This window comes from Prunus persica, chromosome G1 (assembly GCF_000346465.2).
Source record: "Prunus persica cultivar Lovell chromosome G1, Prunus_persica_NCBIv2, whole genome shotgun sequence".
NCBI lineage: Eukaryota > Viridiplantae > Streptophyta > Magnoliopsida > Rosales > Rosaceae > Prunus > Prunus persica.
Window position 1 is genome coordinate 646,254 of NC_034009.1, and position 22,863 is coordinate 669,116.

Consider the following 22,863-nt stretch of genomic DNA (forward strand, 5'->3'; position numbering starts at 1 on the left):
TGTCATAGAAGTATATTGTTAATACTCTGTCATAGAAGTACATTGTTAATACCCTATCACAGAAGTACATTGTTAAACAAAAATGAGATTCATAACTGAAATAGTAACAAAAGTTGAATCGATCATCAAAACTTCAAATACATTTCGAAAATCAACTAAAATCCGAAGAGAAACACATAATTGAAGCAAAAGATCAAAAATCTCAAGTACAAACCAAACGACGACGACGACGACGACGACGATAACAACGACAATGATGTGGCGAAAGAGGAGTAGAGCTCGAAGATGAGGAGTAGAGCTAAAAGCATCTGATCGAGGTTTTTTCAAGGTCTTGAACAATCCGAAAAAAGAAAAAATCAATAGAAGCACGATTTTAGAACAAGAAATTGAAGGTGAAATATTGAAAATTGTAGATTAAAGATGAATAATATAGTTGGACCTGAGACTGAGCTTCAATGGAAGCTCCTCTTGCTCCAACACCAGAGAAAACACCAGCGAGAAAGGAGAAAATAAATATGATTTGATTTTTTGGCAGATTTGGTTTTTTTTGGCAGATTTGGTTTTTTGGCAGACATGGAAATATTTGGTTTTATGGCAGATCTGGGCAGATCTGATTTTCCTCTCTTAAATCCATAGTACAAGGACAATATAGGTATTTAACACACACAAATAAACTAAAAAACAACTATTAAATTAAAAAAAATTGATAGCTGTCAATTTTTGGATTTTTTTTGGATGTGTTTATAGTTTTTAAACGGTGTAGGGTTTCTTTATAAAACCATGTCTAAGATTGGGTATATAACTAAATTTCTATAAAGAATAAGCTCATTACTCCTTGGGATAATCTTTTGTCTGCCTTTTTTTCTTTTCTGTTCTTTTGTTTTTTTTTAAAAGTTAGTTTAAACGGTCTAATAAGATACTTAATCAAAGTTCGTTAATTGGACAGAATTAATCTTTACTCCATCAGCACACCATGACAAATGAAAATTAAAAACTATGATTATCAAATCGATCCTTACTTTTTGAATGGTTGATCTTTGAAGGAAAACTAAAAGAAGAAAAATGGCCCTTGACTTTCATATTAGAGATCTCATGTTTAAATTCCCATGACATCATTTGTGTGTTTGTAAAAAATCTATCTCCCCTATAGACTATCGCTTGTACTAAAATATATATACATAAAAAGGGGATGTTTAGATATATAATAATTATCTCGAGTGGTATCACAAACTTGAAAGGTTTGCTATATATATATATATCGCATCACTCATACACTAGCTAGAGAAGGGCAGACATGGGTACAGAGGTTGAATCCCAAAATGCCACGGTTTCACAGGAGAAAATGAGCAATAGCCTGTTCGAAAACGCCATGAACGGCGAGTGGGAAAAAGTTGTGGAGGTCTATGGATCATCACAGAGCGCAAAAGTTCAAGAGATGAGGATCACCAGAGCGGGGGACACTGCTCTACATATCGCTGCTTCGGATGGCGAAACAAAAATTGTGCGGCAGTTGTTACAGCTCATCGGAAACAATGCATCCAAGATATTGCAAATAAAAAACAAGAAAGGCAACACACCTCTCCATTTAGCTGCTGTAGTGGGGGATGTGGAAACGTGTCATGCAATGGCCACCAAAGACCCCGAACTCGTGTCGTCTCTCAACAATGAGAATGAGACTCCTCTCTTCTTGGCAGCTCTTAATGGGCATGAGAAGGTTTTTCTTTGCCTTCATAGTCACTGTGTAGAAGAATGCTATTCATTTAGAGCAAGAAATGGTGATACCATTCTCCATGCAGCTATGTCCGGTGAATACTTCAGTAAGTGTGTGGCCTACCCGCTTCTTAAAGAGTGTTGTTATTTGTACCATCATATTTTTTTTGGACGAATTTGTATCATTATATTGTTAATTATATCTCTAATATAAGTGGATCTCATATACATTGATAGGGTTCACTTCGATAAAATGAGCAATAAGTATGGCACAAATAGTATTATTATTACTTCTTATATATATATATATATATTAATATCATTTTTTATTATTAATATCCTTTTTAAATATATAGGTTTGGCATTCCAGATCATTCTGTGGTACCCAGAACTTGTCAATTATATTAATCAGAGTGGCTTCTCTCCCCTGCATATTCTAGCCAATACTCCATCAGCATTCAAAAGCAGTAGCCGCCTTAGACCGTTGGATCGTCTCATATACCAATGTAAGATTACCGCTATCGATTTTATTTTTTTATTTTTTGGTCTATGATCAAGCTTTTGGATGTTTAATTCATGTAATACAATGCTAATGCATTTGCACTTGGCAGTTTCATGTCTCACTTGGTAATTACTGGCTAGGCTTACTTGGGACAAAATTATTTAAAAAGAGAACTATGATGATATGACCTTTATAAGTATGTATACATCATACATGTACCCAGTGGCGGACTCAAACTTTTTTTCATCTGGGGGCATAAAAAACAATTTCATAGCTGACTCCTACAAAGTCTAGGTTTTCATAGCAATACGACATTATATTATAACACATAATCTATTTCAATAAATTTTTAATATATGATTTTGGGCCAAAATCTAAGGCTTTATATATTGGACCATATGTTTATTAAGTCTTGGACTTTGAAGGCTTTACTTATTTAGGGTGCTGAGTGGGGATTTTGCATGCAAAATATTAGCCAAGTGTCTAATTTTTATTGGCAAAGTGTTTGGCTAGATGGGTGAAGAAACCACCTAAGTGTGGGTAGCTGCCCACAGTAGGCATGTATTGGGTCCGCCAGTGCATGTACCTGCTTTTTAAAGAGAAAATAAAAAATATATATAGTTGTTTGATCATACAATCAGTAAATCTAATAGCAGAGTTAGAATTGTAAAATTGAGAGAGCCGAAATAGAAAATATAAGTATACTCTATATCTTGCAACTGTACTTCTGTCCAAATAAGTTTTTACATTTCATTTATCAGGTTTGATTGTTGAAGAGCTAAAAGGGGGAAAAGAGGACAAAAAGAGTATTTGTCCCCTCGAGAAAAGAGGAAGAAGTATCATCGATACGGGTTCTGAATCTCATCAAGCATTAAGTGAGTGCTCGTCACTTATCCAATTTATACGTTGCTTTTTCGTCACCACAAGTCTAATATAACATAGTTTCTCCATTTCCAGCTAAATCATGGGGAAATAGGATGTGCTCTTCTCTATGTCTATCTAAGAGAGGAAATAAAAAGGAAGATGTAGAGAATTCCCAACAAGAGAGCAGCTCAATGTCAGGTAAAGTTGGGTAACTATAATGTCCTTTGAACTTGAAGTGAACCTTATCACTTCTCATGGATGGTGTCTCCACCCTTAAACTGTAAAATACATCTCTTAAATAGAGAAAATAAACCTAAACATAAGCACACAAGCAAAAAAAATTTTCATTTTCACTATTTTGAAAACAAAGAACAAAATCTATTACCAAATATGTTTTCATTTTTCATTTTTTTATTAAAAAAAAATTGAAAACTGATAATTAAGGGCCCATTTGATAACCATTTAAATTTTAGTTTTAAGTTTTCATTTTTTGTGTTGGAGTATAGAAGTAAAAGAGAGAGAATGGAAGTGAGAATGAGAGTGGAGATGGGATTGAGAGAAAATATGAGGAGATGATGGGAATGAGTAACAAAAGTTAAAACGAAAACTAAAAATTGAAATCTATTTGAAATTGTTTTCACTTTAAACTTTTTGTTTTCACTTTTATTACTCCTCCCTTTCATCCTCCCCTTTCATCATATCTCTCTCAATTTCAAGTGGTTATAATTTCTTCGTCTAATAAGTAAACATGGAAAATAATAAGTAAGTAACATTAAATTTTAGCAGTAATGAGAATCCCTTGATTTTCCCTATATCAAACTCCCCTAGTCAGAAAAAATTCATCCTCGAATCTGAATTTTCGTTGACTCCATGATAATCTTGAAATTGAAATTGAATATAAAAACTCTGAATATTTATGCCTTAAAATTTTATGTGATCACAACTGCACACAAAGTGCATCTTGTCAAGGTCAATAATTCAATTATAAGACATTACGAATACATTGATAAAATGTTAAAGACTATGTGCAACTTTTTTAGCATTGTTTTCCTTCCTGTTTTTCAAATTGTAGCTATGAACCAACGAGAGGAAGATGGGAGAGAAAGTCGTCCCAATTATATTTACTCCTCATGTGTTGAGTTTTTCAACTTAATCACAGCTGTCTTGGTAGCGATCAACGGTGAGTACTATCAAGGCTTATGAGCAAGGCTTGGATTCTTAAAAGTAAGGAGGAGTCTTCAAAGAAAATGGAATTTTGACACTTGGCAAATTCCAAAACAAAGAAAATTAAAAGAATTTGAAGGGAAGAAAAAAAAAAGAAGTCAAAATCCCATTTGTCTTAAGAGGAGCTCCTCCTCAATTTTAAGGAGCCAATTGAAAGAAAATAATGTCATTAAGAAAAATCAATTGCACATATTTGTTTGAAACCCCCTCAGGCATGCTAAAGTTGGTTTTAATTTAGCATGTCATCATTTGTATTTCTAGCAATTTGGAGGATAGATAAAATCCAGGACGAGAAAAGGCGACATATATGGGCTACTCAGGTCATGAATCAATTGGTTGAGCATAGTAATTTATACAAGAACGTACAAAGTTCTGGAGAAGCTCCAGACGAAAAAGATAAATTTGGAGATGTTCCTGATCCTACCGAATTTGGAGATGTTCCTGATCCTACAGAGAAGAAAGGCAATAAAGAAGATGAGAAGAAGGATAATATAGTAGATAAGAAGGACAAAGATAATAACTTGGGAGATAAGAAGACTGATAAAGATAATTTGGAAGTGAAAAAGCAGACACCAATATTAATTGCAGCAAAGATGGGAGTGAGTGAGATGGTGGAAAAAATCCTAGAAAAATTTCCAGTGGCTATTGAGGATGTGGACTCAGAAAACAAGAATGTTGCACTGTTGGCAGTCGAGAACAGGCAACCCCATGTTTACCGTTTCCTAGTGCACAGTAAGAAAATCACAAGCTTATTACGTCAGGTGGACAACAATGGTAACAATGCATTGCATCTTGCTGCTAAATGTGGAGGTCATCGGCCATGGCTTACTCCTGGTGCCGCACTACAAATGCAGTGGGAACTTAAGTGGTACAAGGTACGTACGGTATATATCTAACAATAATCTTATTTGTTTTAATGAAGCACCATGTTTGTTTATTTTATTGGTCCCAATTATATGCCTTAATGATTTTCAATTTGCATGATTCGATCTATAAACGAAGATTTGGAAAATAGACGATTTTGATTGTTTCGAATAAAATTATTTCAACTAAACACTCAAATTTTATAATGATAATCAAATAGTGAAATTGTTTCTTTTTCAATTGAGATTTAACTCAAACTAATAAGGTCATTAATTGAACAGATATCAATCTTTGAATAAAGTTTTAAATTATCTAAATTTTATTGTGCATGGATGCAGTTTGTCAAAGAGTCCCTGCCACCTCGTGCATCTGTTCGCTACAACAAAGCAGGTCAGATTCCACAGGAGATCTTCACAACTTCACACAAAGATCTTCGAAAAGAAGGCAGTAATTGGCTCGTCAAAACCTCCGAATCATGCTCTGTGGTTGCTGCGCTCATTGCAACAGTTGCCTTCGCAACATCAGCATCTGTACCGGGCGGACTCGATGATAAAACTGGTTCACCGGTTTTCAAAGACAAGCCGGCATTCAATGCCTTCACCATCTCATCACTGCTTGCTCTCTGCTTGTCAGTAACTGCCCTGGTCTTCTTTCTGTCCATTATTACGTCTCGATACGAAGCACATGATTTTTCCATCAGCTTGCCCCGGAAACTTTTGCTGGGTTTAACATCACTCTTCGCATCCATAACTGCCGTGTTAGTCTCATTCTGTACTGGCCATATTTTTCTCCTTGATCGACAACTCAGATATGTGGCATATCCATTATATGCAGCGACTTGCTTGCCGGTTACCATTTTTGCTCTTGCCCAGTTGTCCCTCTACTATGATCTCATAAGGGTCATCTTCAGAAAGGTTCCACAGCGCAGCTACAAGGAATATAGACACTAATTAAGTAGGACTCGATCATCTATTCGACGCTATAAATAAATTGTGTTTTTCAAAGTGTGTGTGTGTGGTTTTATTTATTTATTATTATTTAGGAAACAAGTATTAATTGGTTTGAGTGTGTGTGGTTTGAAACTTGTTTCCGGAGTGAGGTGAGGCTTTGTAAGAAGTGTGCCCCAATTAAAACCAAGTCATATGATGTAAAACCCAGCTAAGATATACGTATGTTCAAGAATAAAAGGGTGAAGAAATAAACAAAGATTTTTTTTTACAAATAATGCCTGATCTCATAATTATATGCCATATGCATGATGACATATATTAAAAGATAATTAAGCTAGGGTTAATTAGGGTAGTACTTTTACCCTGGCAGACCTAATACTACTATATATATATATCCATGTATGATATGGAATTTGATTAAGGAAAACTTGATGCTTATAGCATTATAACTAATGGTGGTACGTAATTTCTTAACACCACACCACACAATAACATGAATCCATATTGACATAAAAGCTAGGTCCAGTTTACTAACAAGAACAATGTACATAAAAGATTCTCATAATTTTTAATAAAATTTAATTTTCGGCATAAAATTTTAGTGTTAAAAGAGAGGGAGCTAATTTTTTTCACTCCTCTTTTATTAACTTACACTTTTTATTGGAAATTGTATGTTCCCACTCTTCTTTTGTCCATGTACACTCCTTTATATCTTATAGTAAAAAGTATTTTAAAAAAAACAAAATGGCTTCTTATTTTTGTGTCGAAACAAAAGGGAATGTAAATGGAAAAAAAATAGTTGAAAAATGAGCACCCAAAAGAAATATTAATTAAAATTGAAATGAGCTTTTCAAATTGCTTTGTTGTGTGTCCATGCAAAAGTTTTGTGTATTTTTTATTTGCATTATACTGATATTCATATAGTAGTTTTTTTTTTTCTTTTCAAAATGCTCATATTCTGTATAGTTAATAAATATACAAAAAACGATAAATAAAAAAAATTAGTCCTTGCTAACTATAAGATAATGACTTAATTATGATCAATAAAGGAGGAGTAATTCGAACTTATGACCTCTTTGGATATATTGAAAATAGGAAAGAAAAATGTTATACTAACTGCTTGTTTGGCATTACTTATTTGAGGCCAAAATAACTTATTTTACTGTTTTTGACTTGTTTTACCGTTTTTGACCCTTTCCTTATGCACGTTACCATGTTTCTATTAGTGTGAATTGTGGGCTGTATTTCAGCTGTTTGTTAGTTCATGTAAGGCTATATAATAGTCAAAGGTTGCTATTCAATAATAAGTCATTCAATCCAGTTCTTGCGTTTGAGTTCTCTGTTTTCTTGTTCCCATTCCCAATAGGTTCGGTTCTCTCAAAAATTTAAATTCAAAACTGGATCAGATCAGACCAGGCCCAGCCCCAATTAGAAGGCCTCTAGTGTAGGAGAATGCACACAAGTGATGACCAGGAGGAATGAAAAAAAAAAAGTAGTATTCTAGTACGTGCCAGCTTTGTCTTCCTCTGTTGGACAACAAGTAGGAGGATGAATGTGACAGGAGATCAACAAAGTGATAACTTGATATGTTTAATGTAAGAATATATTTCATGAGTGTCATCGAGAGCAGAGCACAAGCATAAGCATGCCTTTGCACAATTTAGCTTTTGATTGCTTTTTGGGTACAATTGGGCTAGCTAGCTTTGGACTTTAAACGTCGTCATTTTGAAGTTTCCTGTTACTTTAGACAAGTACGATTAACTTGACAGGAGAACACAATGATAACTTGTTATTCCAACGTATTTCATGAGTCACATTCAGAGACGGACCTACTCTTTGACCAGTGACTTTGTCTTTTTTAGCCTAAACTAACATACCCATCCCACCCAATGAATAGCCATGCACTCTCATAATCCCCCCTTCGCCTTTTTTTCCTCTTTTTCTTTTTGGTACAAAAGGGGCCAAAGGCCAAACACAAACAACTCATGCTTCTTTTATTTTTTGTTCGAAAACAATCCCTCTTATTTTCTATTTTTTTGGTAGAAAATAACCCCCCTCACTCCACACATACTGTAGAAAATAGAAAAGAATTATGTACTATATGCGTTTTTTTTGAAAGGTAAAGCTCATTATGTCATCATGATTAGGTATTGTCTTTTGTTATTAATGAATTTCACTATTTACTGTCAAATTTAATAACTATGTGCGTAAAGTAAATTTAACTTATCCTAATTTGAGATCTTAGGTTCGTTCCTAGTCACATTTCATGAGTTTTACTTGTATTTGGAGAAACTGACGTCCAGCACAAGCATGCGCTTTACGATTTCGCTTTTGATTGCTTTTATTTCCATCTCTTTTTGTTTTATGGTATACAAGGTTTTTATCGCGCTTGGAGTTGGATGGAACAAACAAAGAGCAATTAATTAATGCCTTTCCTTCTCAGAAAATATATGATAGTAAGTAAGCGCCTTTGGGGAAAATTAAATTTTTTTTTTAAAAAAAAACTAGGATAAAGAATGAGCACAAAATCCAAGATATCTTTTGTCCTGAGTTCTCTGCCCTTTTTTTTTTTTTTTTTTTTCTGAGCAGATGCTTCTAGAAAAAAAAAAATAGAAATTAGTTATTAACCAAAGTTAGTTAATTGGACATAATTAACCTCTACTCCATCAGCATAACATAAGTAATAGTGAACAATATTGTATAAAACAAATTTCAAATTCATGCACCACTATAACTTAATATATAGCGCAATGTGATTTCATGATGCAAACTATATATCTATTTTTTAGAGCCTCCCTTTAAACATCATTCTTGCAACAACAAAAACAAAAACAAAAAACAAAACAAAAAAAAGTAAAATTGTAAATATCTTACTAGTCACTTAACTCTAATGAAGGATAAATGGATGAACACTGAGGTTTGAATAAAAACACTAAAATAATCAATTTTTATCTTTAAAAGTAAACTTTATTATAAAAAAAAAAAACACTATTAATGAATGTATATGTGTATATATAACAATTTTCTACAGTGGCGTCACAAACGCTTTCTTTGCTCTATATATATATATATATATATATATCACGTAATCATTAGACTAGCTAGTGCAAGAGGCCAGACATGGAGAGAGTGGTGGATAGAGGGGGGGAAGTGGAGTACCTGTTCGATAATGCCATGAAAGGCCAGTGGGGAAACGTTGTGGGGGCCTATAGATCATCAGAGAATGTTCATGATTTGTGTATCACCAAAATGGGGGACACTGCTCTACATATCGCTGCTTTCGATGGCGAAACAGAAGTTGTGCGGGCTTTGCTGGAGGTCATTAAAGAAAATGTATCCAAGATATTGCAAATAAAAAACAAGAAAGGCAACACACCTCTCCATTTAGCTGCTGAAGTGGGGGATGTGGTAACGTGTCATGCAATGGCCACCAAAGACCGCAAACTCGTGTCTTCTCGCAACAATAAGAATGAGACTCCTCTCTTCTTGGCAGCTCTTAACGGGCATGAGAAAGTTTTTCGTTGCCTTCATAGTCACTGTGATGATGAAAGATGCTATTCATTTAGAGCAAGGAATGGTGATACCATTCTCCATGCAGCTATGTCCGGTGAATACTTCAGTAAGTGTGTGGCCTACCCACTTCTTCAAGAGTGTTGCTATTTGTACCATCATATTGTTGACCACATCTTAAATTGATGGGATTTATTTCAACAAAATGATCAATAAATATGACACAAATAGCATTATTATTACTTTTTAAATATATATATATTATAACTTAATATTAATTTTTATTATTAATTTCCTTTTTAAATATATAGGTTTGGCATTCAAGATCCTTCTGTGGCACCCAGAACTTGTCAATTATATTAATCAGAGTGGCTTCTCTCCCCTGCATATTCTAGCCAATACTCCATCAGCATTCAAAAGCAGTAGCCGCCTTAGACCGTTGGATCGTCTCATATACCAATGTAAGATTACCGCTATCGATTTTATTTTTTTATTTTTTGGTCTATGATCAAGCTTTTGGATGTTTAATTCATGTAATACAATGCTAATGCATTTGCACTTGGCAGTTTCATGTCTCACTTGGTAATTACTAGGCTTACTTGGGACAAAATTATCTAAAAAGAGAACTATGATGATATGACCTTTTTAGAATTGTAAAATTGAGAGGCCAAAATAGAAAATACAAGTATACTCTATATCTTGCAACTGTAGAGACCTTGGTATATCTTGCAACTGTACTTCTGTCCAAATAAGTTTTTACATTTCATTTATCAGGTTTGATTGTTGAAGAGCTAACAGGGGGAAAAAAGGACGAAAATAGTATTTGTCCCCTCGAGAAAAGAGGAAGAAATACCATCGATACGGGTTCTGAATCTCATCAAGCATTAAGTGAGTGCTCGTCACTTATCCAATTTATACGTTGCTTTTTCATCACCACAATTCTAATATAACATTGTTTCTCCATTTCTAGCTAAATCATGGGGAAATAGGATGTGCTCTTCTCTATGTCTAGCTAAGAGAGGAAATAAAAAAGAAGATGTAGAGAATTCCCAACAAGAGAACAGCTCAATGTCAGGTAAAGTTGGGTAACTATAATGTCCTTTGAACTTGAAGTGAACCTTATCACTTCTCATGGATGGTGTCTCCACCCTTAAACTGTAAAATACATCTCTTAAACAGAGAAAATAAACCTAAACATAAGCACGCAATCAAAAAAAAATTTCATTTTCACTATTTTGAAAACAAAGAACAAAATCAATTACCAAATATGTTTTCATTTTTCATTTTTTTTTTATAAAAAAATTGAAAACTGATAATTAAGGGCCCGTTTGATAACCATTTAAATTATAGTTTTAAGTTTTCATTTTTTGTGCTGGAGTATAGAAGTAAAAGAGTGAGAATGAGAGTGGAGATGGGATTGAGACAAAACATGAGGAGAGGATGGGAAGGAGGAGTAACAAAAGTGAAAACAAAAACTAAAAATTGAAATCTATTTGAAATTGTTTTTATTACTCCTCCCTCTTATCCTCCCCTTTCATCATATCTCTCTCAATTTCAAGTGGTTATAATTTCTTCGTCTAATAAGTAAACATGAAAATAAATAAGTAACATTAAATTTTAGCAGTAATAATGAGAATCCCTTGATTTTCCCTATATTAAACTCCCCTAGTCAGAAAAAACTCATCCTCGAATCTGTATTTTCGTTTACTCCATGATAATCTTGAAATTGAAATTGAATATAAAAACTCTGAATATTTATGCCTTAAAATTTTATGTGATCACAACTGCACAAAGTGCATCTTGTCAAGGTCAGTAACTCAATTATAAGACATTACGAATACATTGATAAAATGTTTAAGACTGACTTTTGGATGCCCATTAATTTCAATATGTGCAACTTTTTTAGCATTGTTTTCCTTCCTTTTTTTCAAATGGTAGGCATGAACCAACGAGAAGAAAGTCATCCCAATTATATTTACTCCTCATGTGTTAAGTTTTTCAACTTAATCACAGCTGCCTTGGACGTGATCAATGGTTCTCCGCGAAGCAGTCAGTACTATCAAACTTTGTGGTGAATTCGTTAATTTATACTTTCATTTATGAGCGACGTTTGGCTTCTTAAAACTAAGAAGGAGCTTATCCTCAAAGAAAATGGAATTTTGACACTTGGCAAATTCCAAAACAAAGAAAATTAAAAGAATTTGAAGGAAAAAAAAAAGGGTCAAAATCCCATTTGTCTTAGGAGGAGTTCCTCTTCAATTTTAAGGAGCCAATTGAAAGAAAATCATGTCATTAAGAAAAATCAATTGCACATATTTGTTTGAAACCCCCTCAGGCATGCTAAAGTTGTTTTTAATTAGAATGTCATCATTTGTATTTCTAGCAATTTGGAGCATAGATAAAATCCTCGACGAGAAAAGGCGACATATATGGGCTACTCAGGTCATGAATGAATTGGTTAAGCATAGCAATTTATACAAGAAAGTCATACAAAGTACTGGAGAAACTCCAGAAGATAAAGATAAATTTGGAGATGTTCCTGATCCTACCAAAGTGGATCCGGAGGAGCCAAGTCATACAGAGAAGAAAGACGATACGGAAGATAAGAAGAATGACAAATTGGAAGAGAAGAAGAAGGACAAAGATAATAAATTGGAAGATAAGAAGACACCAATATTAATTGCAGCAAAGATGGGAGTGAAGGAAATGGTGGAAACAATCCTAGAAAAATTTCCAGTGGCTATTGAGGATGTGGACTCAGAAAACAAGAATGTTGCACTGTTGGCAGTCGAGAACAGGCAACCCCATGTTTACAGTTTACTACTGGACAGGAAGAAAGAAATCACAAGATTGTTACGTCGGGTGGACAACAATGGTAACAATGCATTGCATCTTGCTGCTAAATGTGGAAGTCATCGGCCATGGCTTACTCCTGGTGCCGCACTACAAATGCAGTGGGAACTCAAGTGGTACACGGTGCGTATATATCTAACAATAATTTTATTTGTTTTAATGAAGCACCGTGTTTGTCTATTTTATTGATCCCAATTATATGCCTTAATGATTTTCAATTTGCATGATTTGATCTATGAATGAAGATTTGGAAAATAGACGGTTTTGATTGTTGAAAAAATATTCTTAAAAGCATCCATAATGGACTCCCTAAAAACACCCCCTTAGACAAATTTTAGGGAGGAATTGAAAAAATACAACTCTAACCATGCTTCCTATCCACCTCCTAAAATAGGGAAAACTCTAGGAGCTCCTAAATCTGAGAAGATAGAAAAGACTCCTAGTGGCTCCCTATAATTTAATGTTGCTTTGTCATGATTGCAGATTTTAAACTTTTAATTAATGCAAATATTTTTTTAATATTTTTTTGTATGGAGATGAACCAATTATATTGAATTAAAAAATAATTATAGTATTGATGACTCTCTAAATTAGGGAGTATGATTGGAGTTCAAATTTTATAGGGAGCTCCTAAAACAACTTTTGTGTGTTTTTACCTAAATTTTAACTAAAAAATAGGGATCATGATTGTAGATGTTCTAAGGGACCCTAATGGGTGTCCTTCGAATAAAATTATTTAAGGAATCCCTTATTAAAAAGGAATATATCAGTTTCGATCTCTTGAATCACATAAGTCTAAGAGATTGTGGTCACCCAGCGTTGGATATTAATTTAATGGTTCAAAAAAATTTATTAAAAGGAGTGCAATAGTGAGTGAACTTACATTCAACGGTGAGTGACTACAAATATCTTGAATCCATGCAGTCCAAAACATCAGGACTTATATATATATATATATATATATATATATATATATCACTGAGAAGGTCATTAATTGAACAGATATCAATCTTTGAATAAAGTTTTAAATGCTCCAAATTTTATTGTGCATGGATGCAGTTTGTCAAAAATTCCATGCCACCTCGTTCATCTGTTCGCTACAACAAAGAAGGTCAGATGCCACAGGAGGTCTTCACAACTTCACACAAAGATCTTCGACAAGAAGGCAGTAATTGGCTCGTCAAAACCTCCGAATCATGCTCTGTGGTTGCTGCGCTCATTGCAACAGTTGCCTTCGCAACATCAGCATCTGTACCCGGCGGACTCGATGATAAAACTGGTTCACCGGTTTTCAAAGACATGCCGGCATTCAATGCCTTCACCATCTCATCACTGCTTGCTCTCTGCTTGTCAGTAACTGCCCTGGTCTTCTTTCTAACCATTATTACGTCTCGATACGAAGCGCATGATTATTCCATCAGCTTGCCCCGGAAACTTTTGCTGGGTTTAACATCACTCTTCGCATCCATAGCTGCCGTGTTAGTCTCATTCTGTACTGGCCATATTTTTCTCCTTGATCGACAACTCAGATATGTGGCATATCCATTATATGCAGCGACTTGCTTGCCGGTTACCATTTTTGCTCTTGCCCAGTTGTCCCTCTACTACGATCTCATAAGGGTCATCTTCAGCAAGGTTCCACAGCGCAGCTACAAAGGAATGTAGACACTAATTAAGTGGGACTCGATCATCTATTTGGCGCTATAAATAAATTGTGTTTTTCAAAGTGTGTGTGTGTGTGTGTGTTTTTTCTTCTGAGGAAACAAGTATTAATTGGTTTGAGTGTGTGGTTTGAAATTTGTTTCCGGAGTGAGGTGAGGCTTTTGTAAGAAGTGTGCCCCAATTAAAACCAAGTCATATGATGTAAAACCAATAGATTATTATTGTTTCCGGAGTGGTACAAATAGATTATTATTACTTCTTTTATATATATATATATATATATATTTTAACTGAATATCATATTTTATTATTAATTTCCTTTTTAAATATATAGATTTGGCATTCCAGATCATTCTGTGGCACCCAGAACTTGTTAATAATATTAATCATAGTGGCTTATCTCCCATGCATATTCTCGCCAATACTCCATCAGCATTCAAAAGCAGTGGCCGCCTTACACTGTTGGATCTTCTCATATACCAATGTAAGAATATCTCTATCGATTTTATTTTTTATTTTTTGGTGTTTGGATGTTTAATTCATGTAATACAATGCTAATGCAGTTGCACTTGGCAGTTTCATGTCTCACTTGGTAATTACTAGGCTTTCAGGGGACAAAATTATTAAAAAAGAGAACTATGATGATATGATCTTTTTAAGTATGCATACATCATACATGTACTTGTTTTTTGAAGAGAAAATAAAAATATATATAGTTGTTTGATCATTATAAGGGTATTATATTCATGTTTCCAGAAGAAAAACTCAGTCTCTAATAAAAGTATTCCATACAATCAATAAATTCAGGGACGGAGCTAAAATTGTAAAGTTAGGAGGGACGAAGTAGAAAATACAAGTATACTCTATATCTTGCAATTGTAGGGACCTTGGTTAATTACTCTATACCTTGCAACTGTAGGGACCTTGGTTAATTACTCTATACCTTGCAATTGTACTTCTGTCCGAATAAGTTTTTACATTTCATGTGTCCGGTTTTTGATTGTTGAAGAGCTAAAAGGGCAAGAAGGTAACAAAAATATTTATCCCCGCGGCCAAAAAGAAAGGAATATCGACAATACGGGTTCTGAATCTCAAGCATTAAGTGAGTGCTAGTCACTTATTCAATTTATACGTTGCTTTTTCGTCACCACAAGTCTAATATAATATAGTTTCTCCATTTCCAGCTAAATCATGGGGAAATAGGATATGTTCTTCTCTAAGTCTAGCTAAGAGAGGAAATAAAAAGGAAGATGCAGAGAATCCCCAACAAAAGAGCAGCTCAATGCAAGGTAAGTTGGGTAACCATAATGTCCTTTGAACTTAGTGAACCTTATCACTTCTCATGAATGGTGTTATTCATGATGTTTTCTATGGAAAACAACCCTTAAACTGTAAAATACATCTCTTAAATAGAGAAAATAAACCTAAACAGAAGCACATAAGCAAAAAAAAAAAAAAAACAGCTCAATGCAAGGTAAGTTGGGTAATAGGACTTATGTTACAATTAGACCCCAAAGTAGCAAGGCAACTAGTCAATTACCTAGACTGATTGTCACTCACACTGCGACAAAAACTGATGAGGAGTTGCCGGTCCTCCAAAAACTGTAATGTACCAGACTTGAATCATGCTTCCAATTTTATATCCAAATTGAGAGCCAATTCACCACAAATATATCCCCAACTGCACCAAGTGCATCTTGTAAGAGTCAATACGTTGATAAAAATATGTCCTTTGGATGCTCATTATTTTAGCATTGTTTTCCTTCCACTTTTTCCAACTGCAGGTACAAACCAACGAGAGGAACAGGGGAGACAAAGGCATCCCAATTATATTTATGCATCATTTGTTACAATTTGCTACTTAATCACGGAGGCTTTGGTAGAGATGTATCGTTTTCTGCGAGGATTTTTGGGTGAATACATTTACACTTTCGTTTATTTATACCAATAAACTTGGCCATATATAAAATAAAAAGCATCGTTCTAATTGAAAGAAAATTAATGTAATAGAGAAAAATCAATTGGACATATCTATAGAGTGCTTTTAATTGACAAATGTCATTTGTGTTTCTAGGAATTTCGAGCATACAGAAAATCCACCAAGACAAAAGGAAACATAAATGGGCCACTCAGGTCATGAATAAATTGCTTGACCATACTTCATACATGTATGCACAAAATCCCAAAGAAACTCGACCAACAGATGAATCAAAAATGACACAAGTTCCTAAACCTCCCGAATTAGAGAAGCCCGAATTAGATACGAAGAGGAAGAAGGACAAAACCGTGGGAGATAAGAAAATGAAAAGGCAGCTGATGACACCAATATTAATTGCAGCAAAGATGGGAGTGAGCGAAATGGTGGAGAAAATCCTAAAAAAATTTCCAGTGGCTATTCACGATGTGGACTCAGAAAACAAGAATGTTGCGCTCCTGGCAATTGAGAACAGGCAATCCCATGTTCTCAAGTTACTGCTGATGAAGAAAGAGAAATCAATCGCAAGCTTGTTACGTCAGGTGGACATCAAAGGCAACAATGCATTGCATCTTGCTGCTAAATATGGAAGTTATCGGCCATGGCATACTCCAGGTGCGGCACTGCAAATGCAATGGGAACTCAAGTGGTATATGGTATGTACACTGCAACTGATATTCATTGTAAAAAAAGGAATAGGCTGATGTTTTGATTCAACCAGCATACTTTCTTATTACAACATCAATCATATTTATACAGTGGTGATCCTAGAATTAAGGAAATCATCAAGGAGCAAATACAAGAAGTCAGCTGTACTACTAAGGCAACAAATATACAGAATCAATTGTAAATCAATCAACCTAAACTATAGGGATTTTGGTGATATCTCAACACTCCCCCTCAAGTTGGAGAGTGGATGTCAAGAACTCCCAACTTGCACAGTATTGTTGAAAATCCTTCTTTTCCTAAAGGCTTTGTCAGGATGTCCGCCACCTGTTGTGAGGAAGAAACATGTTTTGTAACTATTGAACCATCTTGGATCTTGTCTCTGATGAAATGGCAATCCATCTCAATATGCCTTGTTCTTTCGTGAAAAACAGGATTAGCAGCTATATGTAATGCAGCTTGGTTGTCGCAATGTAGTGTGACTGGTTCTGAATGTGTTAGTTGCAAGTCTTGTAATAGACACCGCAACCAAGAGAGCTCACAACATGTGCTAGCCATGGCTCTATATTCAGCTTCCGCTGAAGAGAGAGATACAGTCTTCTGTCTCTTTGTCCTCCAAGAGATCAACGAGTTTCCTAGAAACACACAGTAACCTGTGGTCGACCTACGAGTCGTCGGACACCCCGCCCAATCAGAATCACAAAACGCCTTCAACTTTAAGTCATCTTGTGTTGGAAAGAGTATTCCTTGGCCTGGAGTGTTTTTAAGGTATCTCAAGATTCGAACCGCTACATCCATATGTGGGATGCGTGGCTCATGCATAAACCTGCTGAGCACATGTACACCATATGTGATATCGGGCCGTGTGATCGTCAAGTAGATTAAACGTCCCACGAGTCTTCTATACTTGGCCGGGTCCTTGAGTATCTCCCCTTCATTTGAGAGCTTGATGTTTTGTTCCATGGGAAAACTTACTGGTCGTGCTCCCAAAATACCTGCATCTTTGAGAATCTCCAAGGTGTATTTCCTCTGGGAGATGCATATACCTTGCTTGGAACGGGACACTTCAATCCCTAAAAAATACTTCAAATCACCAAGGTCTTTGATTCGGAATCGAGTGTGCAAAAACTGTTTGAGAGAATTAATCGCAGCTACATTATTTCCTGTAATCAGAATGTCATCGACATAAATTAAGAGAGCTGTAAAAGACTTCCCATTTTTGCAAGTAAAGAGTGAATAATCAGCTTTGGATTGGGTGTAGCCTGCAGCTTGTATGGCTTCTGAAAACTTTGCAAACCACTGTCGAGATGCTTGTTTTAAACCATATAGAGACTTGTTGAGGCGACATACCAAATTCTCCCCTTGTCGCCGACAACCAGGAGGCAGAGACATATAGATTTCCTCATGGAGATCCCCATGAAGAAAAGCATTGTGCACGTCAAGTTGTTGAAGTGACCAATTTTGGGCAGCGGCAAGAGAAAGAATGCACCGAACAGTAACCATTTTTGCTGTGGGAGAGAAAGTGTCGTGATAGTCAATGCCCTCTGTCTGGGTGTACCCTTTAGCCACCAAACGAGCCTTATAACGCTCAATGGATCCGTCTGAGCGATGCTTGATTTTATAGACCCATTTGCAACCAATGGGTTCTTTGCCAGGAGGAAGAGTGGTAATGGTCCAAGTGTGATTGGACTCTAAAGCCTGTAGTTCCGAATCCATGGCTTCTTTCCAATGAGGATCAAGGGCTGCCTCTGCAAAAGAATGGGGTTCCATGCTTCTACTAATGTTGGCAATAAAAGAGAGATGTGACGGTGAATAGCGCCGGTAAGACAAATAATTACAAAAAGGATAACGAGTACCTTTAAGATGACTTGGCGAGGAAGATGACATAGGGTCATGTGGGGGCATCGTCACCTGTGAACAAACATAATCTTTGAGAAGAACAGAAGGTGTCTTATGGCGATGAGATTGTCTCAAAGGTGGTGCGGAAACTGGTGGTGGAGAAGAAATTGGCAATTGTGGCTCTAGGGTGATAGGCGGGTCATGATTTGGAAAAGGGGGTGTTGGTGTATCTGGATTGGTGGTATCTTGGTTGTTGATATCTTGGCTAGGTGATGGGCTAAGTGGCGTATCATAAATAGGAATAGGTAAGACAGATGTTGTTGTGGTGGAAGATTGGTGTGCCAGTGATTGATGTGGGAAAGAATCCTCATGGAAAATGACATCTCTACTAGTGAAGAGTTTGTGAGTATCAAGGTCATATAATTTATAAGCCTTTTGTCCAATGGGGTAGCCAATGAAAATACATCTCTTGGCACGGGAAGCAAATTTATGAGATGGGTTGATAGAAGTTGCATAAGCGAGACTACCAAAAACTCTCATGTGTGAATAAGAAGGAGGCTTAGCATATAGCATCTCATATGGGGTTTTGTGTGAAAGAATAGGTGTAGGGAATCTATTGATTAAATAAGTGGCTGTGAGCACACATTCACCCCAAAAATGGAGTGGGAGATGAGCTTGAAAACGTAATGCCCTAGCCGTCTCAAGAATATGCCGATGCTTGCGTTCCACGACACCATTTTGTTGTGGTGTGGAAACACAAGAGTGTTGAAAAATGATCCCATTATCCTTGAAAAAAGCACGCATAGAAATAAACTCTCCCCCATTATCCGCACGGATGTTTTGCACGTGAGAATGAAATTGGGTTTGAATAAAAGAAAAAAAGGACTTAAGTAGACTCTGTGTTTCACTTTTATGGTGCATGAGAAAAATCCAAGTGAACCGTGAATAATCATCAACCACTGTTAAAAAGTAACGTGCCCCAGAAAGGGAGGCAATTTTATAAGGCCCCCAAATGTCACAATGAATAAGAGAAAAAGGCTTCGTAGTTGAAATAGAACTAGTATTGAAAGGTAAACGAGTTTGTTTGGCCAATGGACAAACATCACAAATATTATTTGAATGAAATGGAAAATGTAACAGAGTTTTAGCCATGAATTGTAAACGAGATGAAGATAAATGGCCCAAACGCCGATGCCATAGATGGGTAGAGGTGGTGACAAGACTGCAGGAAGATGGAGGTATGGGAGAATAAGGTTTGGAATCTGAGGTTGCAGAACCCAACGCCACAAGGTGATAGAGACCCCCACTTTGTTTACCCAAACCAATCGTCATCTTCGTAGCCAAGTCCTGCAAAATGCACCCAGTAGGAAAAAAAGTTACTGAACAATTCAATCCTTTTGTAAGTTTGCTTACAGACATAAGATTGACCTTGAAAGAAGGGATATGTAAAACATCTCGTAAATGAACTTGTGAATTTAAAGATAAAGTCCCAGTAGAAGAGATAGGAGCCTTTTCACCGCTAGGCAAGACAACAGGTGGCATTGAAGAATTTGAGCATTTAGAAGTAAGTGAATGCGAAGATGAAGTGATGTGATCGGTTGCCCCACTATCGATTATCCATTGATGTAAAGGCAAACTCGACCTTGACAAACCTGATGACAGAGCAGCAGCGTTTGCCTGGGACGGTCCCTGGTCATTCATCTTCTCATTCATCATGGAAAGCATTTGTTGGTATTGTGTCTCAGAAAGATTAGGTACAGCAGCCTGTAATTCTTGCAAGGTGGGACTAGAAGTCACATGGTTAGCCGAGAAGGATGCAGCCCCATGCTTGTCACGATTGCCATTCCCATTAGCTTTCTTGGACTTATGGAGGCGGTGGCCTGGGGGGTAACCATTCAGTTTCCAGCATGTCTCAACAGTGTGATGGTCAACGTCACAGTGTGAGCAATGGAGAGGCTTACGATGTGGATTGGAAGTTCTTTGACTCTGTCGAACCGCCATGGCCGCAGTCTCTACAACGGGTCGGGAGGATCCCAATTCCCGTTGTTTCTCTTCTTGGGAAATTAGGGAATATGTCTTGCGAAATGCAGGCAAGGGTTGCATGAGCAATATTTGTCCACGAGCCACAGCATAGGACTCGTTGAGTCCCATGAGAAACTGCATAATTTTGTTTCGTTCTTCTTGTTCAGCAAGAGTCTTCATTGCCCCACAGCTACAAGGAGAGACATTGTTGTACGATGCTAATTCATCCCAGAGACCTTTCAACTTTGTGTAGTACGCAGCGACGGTCATCTGATCTTGAGTAAGTGAAGCTATGTCACGCTGGATTTGGAAAATCCTGGGTGCGTTGCTTTGGGAGAAACGTTCCTCAAGGTTTTGCCAGATATCATGGGCTGTGTCTGAATAAATCACGCTATCGGCTATATCTTGTTCGAGTGAGTTCAGGATCCAAGATAGGACCATGTCATTGCAGCGCCGCCATAGGGAAAAACCTTCTGGATCAGTCTCCACTGATGGTCTTTTGACAGATCCATCGACAAAACCAAGTTTATTCTTGGCACTCAGAGAGATCTTGATGGAACGACACCATGTCCCATAGTTATCTCCATTCAAAAGCTTGGAAACGATGACCATTCCTGGATGGTCTGAATGATGAATAAAAAAAGGACTGGAAGTATCGTTAGTGCTTCCATCCTTGGAAGAATGTTTTTTGGTTGAGTCGTCAGCCATGATAGAGAAAGAGGGACGGCTATGCAGAAAAGAGAGCTAGGGTTGGGATCCCTGCTCTGATACCATGTAAAAAAAGGAATAGGCTGATGTTTTGATTCAACCAGCATACTTTCTTATTACAACATCAATCATATTTATACAGTGGTGATCCTAGAATTAAGGAAATCATCAAGGAGCAAATACAAGAAGTCAGCTGTACTACTAAGGCAACAAATATACAGAATCAATTGTAAATCAATCAACCTAAACTATAGGGATTTTGGTGATATCTCAACATTCATCGATCTATCATCACTAGGTAACCTAGGCTTTGATTCTTAATCTTTAATTAATATCTTGTCAAACTCGGCTCAAACAACTAAGGTCATTCAACTTGATCGATCTTTTAAGCGTACTGTACATAGTAAAAAGTTGATAGTAAATGTCGCTTTTCCGCTTCAAACTAATGTTTTCTTAACTACAACCCCTCATCTTAATTTTTTTTTTATGAGAAAACCTAATTTATTGTAAGTAAAACCAAGTGACTAAGATCCAACTCACCAAGTTACCTAATTAAGCTTAAATTTTGATTTCTTGTGCTTTTCATATTCCAAAAGTACCCATTAAAATTTAATTTGTTGACTACTCACACATTAATTGTTTAAATTTCAAAATGTTTGGCAGATACAATCTCATGAGTATTAAACTTTCTAGAGTTAAATCTCTCTATGATGCATGCATGCAGGTTGTCAAAAACTCCATGCCACCTTGTTCATCTGTTGTCCGCAACGAAAAAGAGGAGATACCACAGGAGATCTTCACAACTTCACACAAAGATCTTCGAAAAGAAGGCAGTTATTGGCTCGCCAAAACTTCCGAATCATGCTCTGTGGTTGCTGCGCTCATTGCAACAGTTTCATTTGCAACATCAGCAACTGTACCAGGTGGACTAAATGATAAAACTGGTTCACCGGTTTTAGAAGACAAGCCAGCATTCAATGCCTTCACCATCTCATCGCTGCTTTCTCTTTGCTTGTCATTAACTGCCCTGGCCCTCTTTTTTTCGATTATTACGTCTCGATTCAAAGTAGGAGAATTTTCCATCAGCTTGCCTCGGAAACTTTTGCTGGGTTTAACATCACTCTTCGCATCTATAGCTTCCGCGTTAGTCTCATTCTGCACAGGGCATACGTTTCTCCTTAATCAACAACTGAGACACGTGGCATATCCACTATATGCAACAACTTGCATTCCGATCACAATATTCGCTCTTGCCCAACTGCCCCTCTACTATGATCTCGTACAGGGAATCGCCAGAGAGGTTCCACAACAGACCTACATGGAGTAACAAGGACTCGATCATGTATTGGCTTATTGGCGCTACAAATAGTGTTTGTGTTGTGTGTGTGTATTTTTGTTGTTGAAACAAGTATTGGTTTTAGTGTGGTGTTTGAAATTTGTTTCCAGACTGGGGTGAGGTTTATGCGTAAGAAGTGTTTTTCCTAATTAAAAAGCAAGTCATATAATGTAAAACC

The 22,863-nt window shown here is 36.4% G+C and overlaps 3 protein-coding genes across 3 annotated transcripts; all 3 read left to right on the forward strand.

Moving 5' to 3' along the window:
* Nucleotides 1,302–6,350, forward strand: LOC18792651. Its single transcript, XM_020556055.1, has 7 exons — nt 1,302–1,817; nt 2,067–2,216; nt 2,974–3,087; nt 3,170–3,274; nt 4,149–4,256; nt 4,562–5,175; nt 5,503–6,350. Exons 1-7 carry the CDS (start codon nt 1,343–1,345, stop codon nt 6,112–6,114), a joined length of 2,178 nt encoding a protein of 725 aa, XP_020411644.1. The 5' UTR covers nt 1,302–1,342; the 3' UTR covers nt 6,115–6,350.
* LOC18789847 (serine/threonine-protein phosphatase 6 regulatory ankyrin repeat subunit A) lies at nt 9,235–14,393 on the forward strand. Its single transcript, XM_020556056.1, has 7 exons — nt 9,235–9,733; nt 9,936–10,085; nt 10,399–10,512; nt 10,595–10,699; nt 11,563–11,673; nt 12,008–12,600; nt 13,537–14,393. The coding sequence occupies exons 1-7, from the start codon at nt 9,235–9,237 to the stop codon at nt 14,140–14,142; spliced, it is 2,178 nt and encodes a 725-aa protein (XP_020411645.1). The 3' UTR covers nt 14,143–14,393.
* LOC18793721 (ankyrin repeat-containing protein ITN1) lies at nt 15,936–22,676 on the forward strand. The gene is made up of 3 exons (XM_007226563.2): nt 15,936–16,052; nt 16,214–16,770; nt 22,074–22,676. The coding sequence occupies exons 1-3, from the start codon at nt 16,025–16,027 to the stop codon at nt 22,674–22,676; spliced, it is 1,188 nt and encodes a 395-aa protein (XP_007226625.2). The 5' UTR covers nt 15,936–16,024.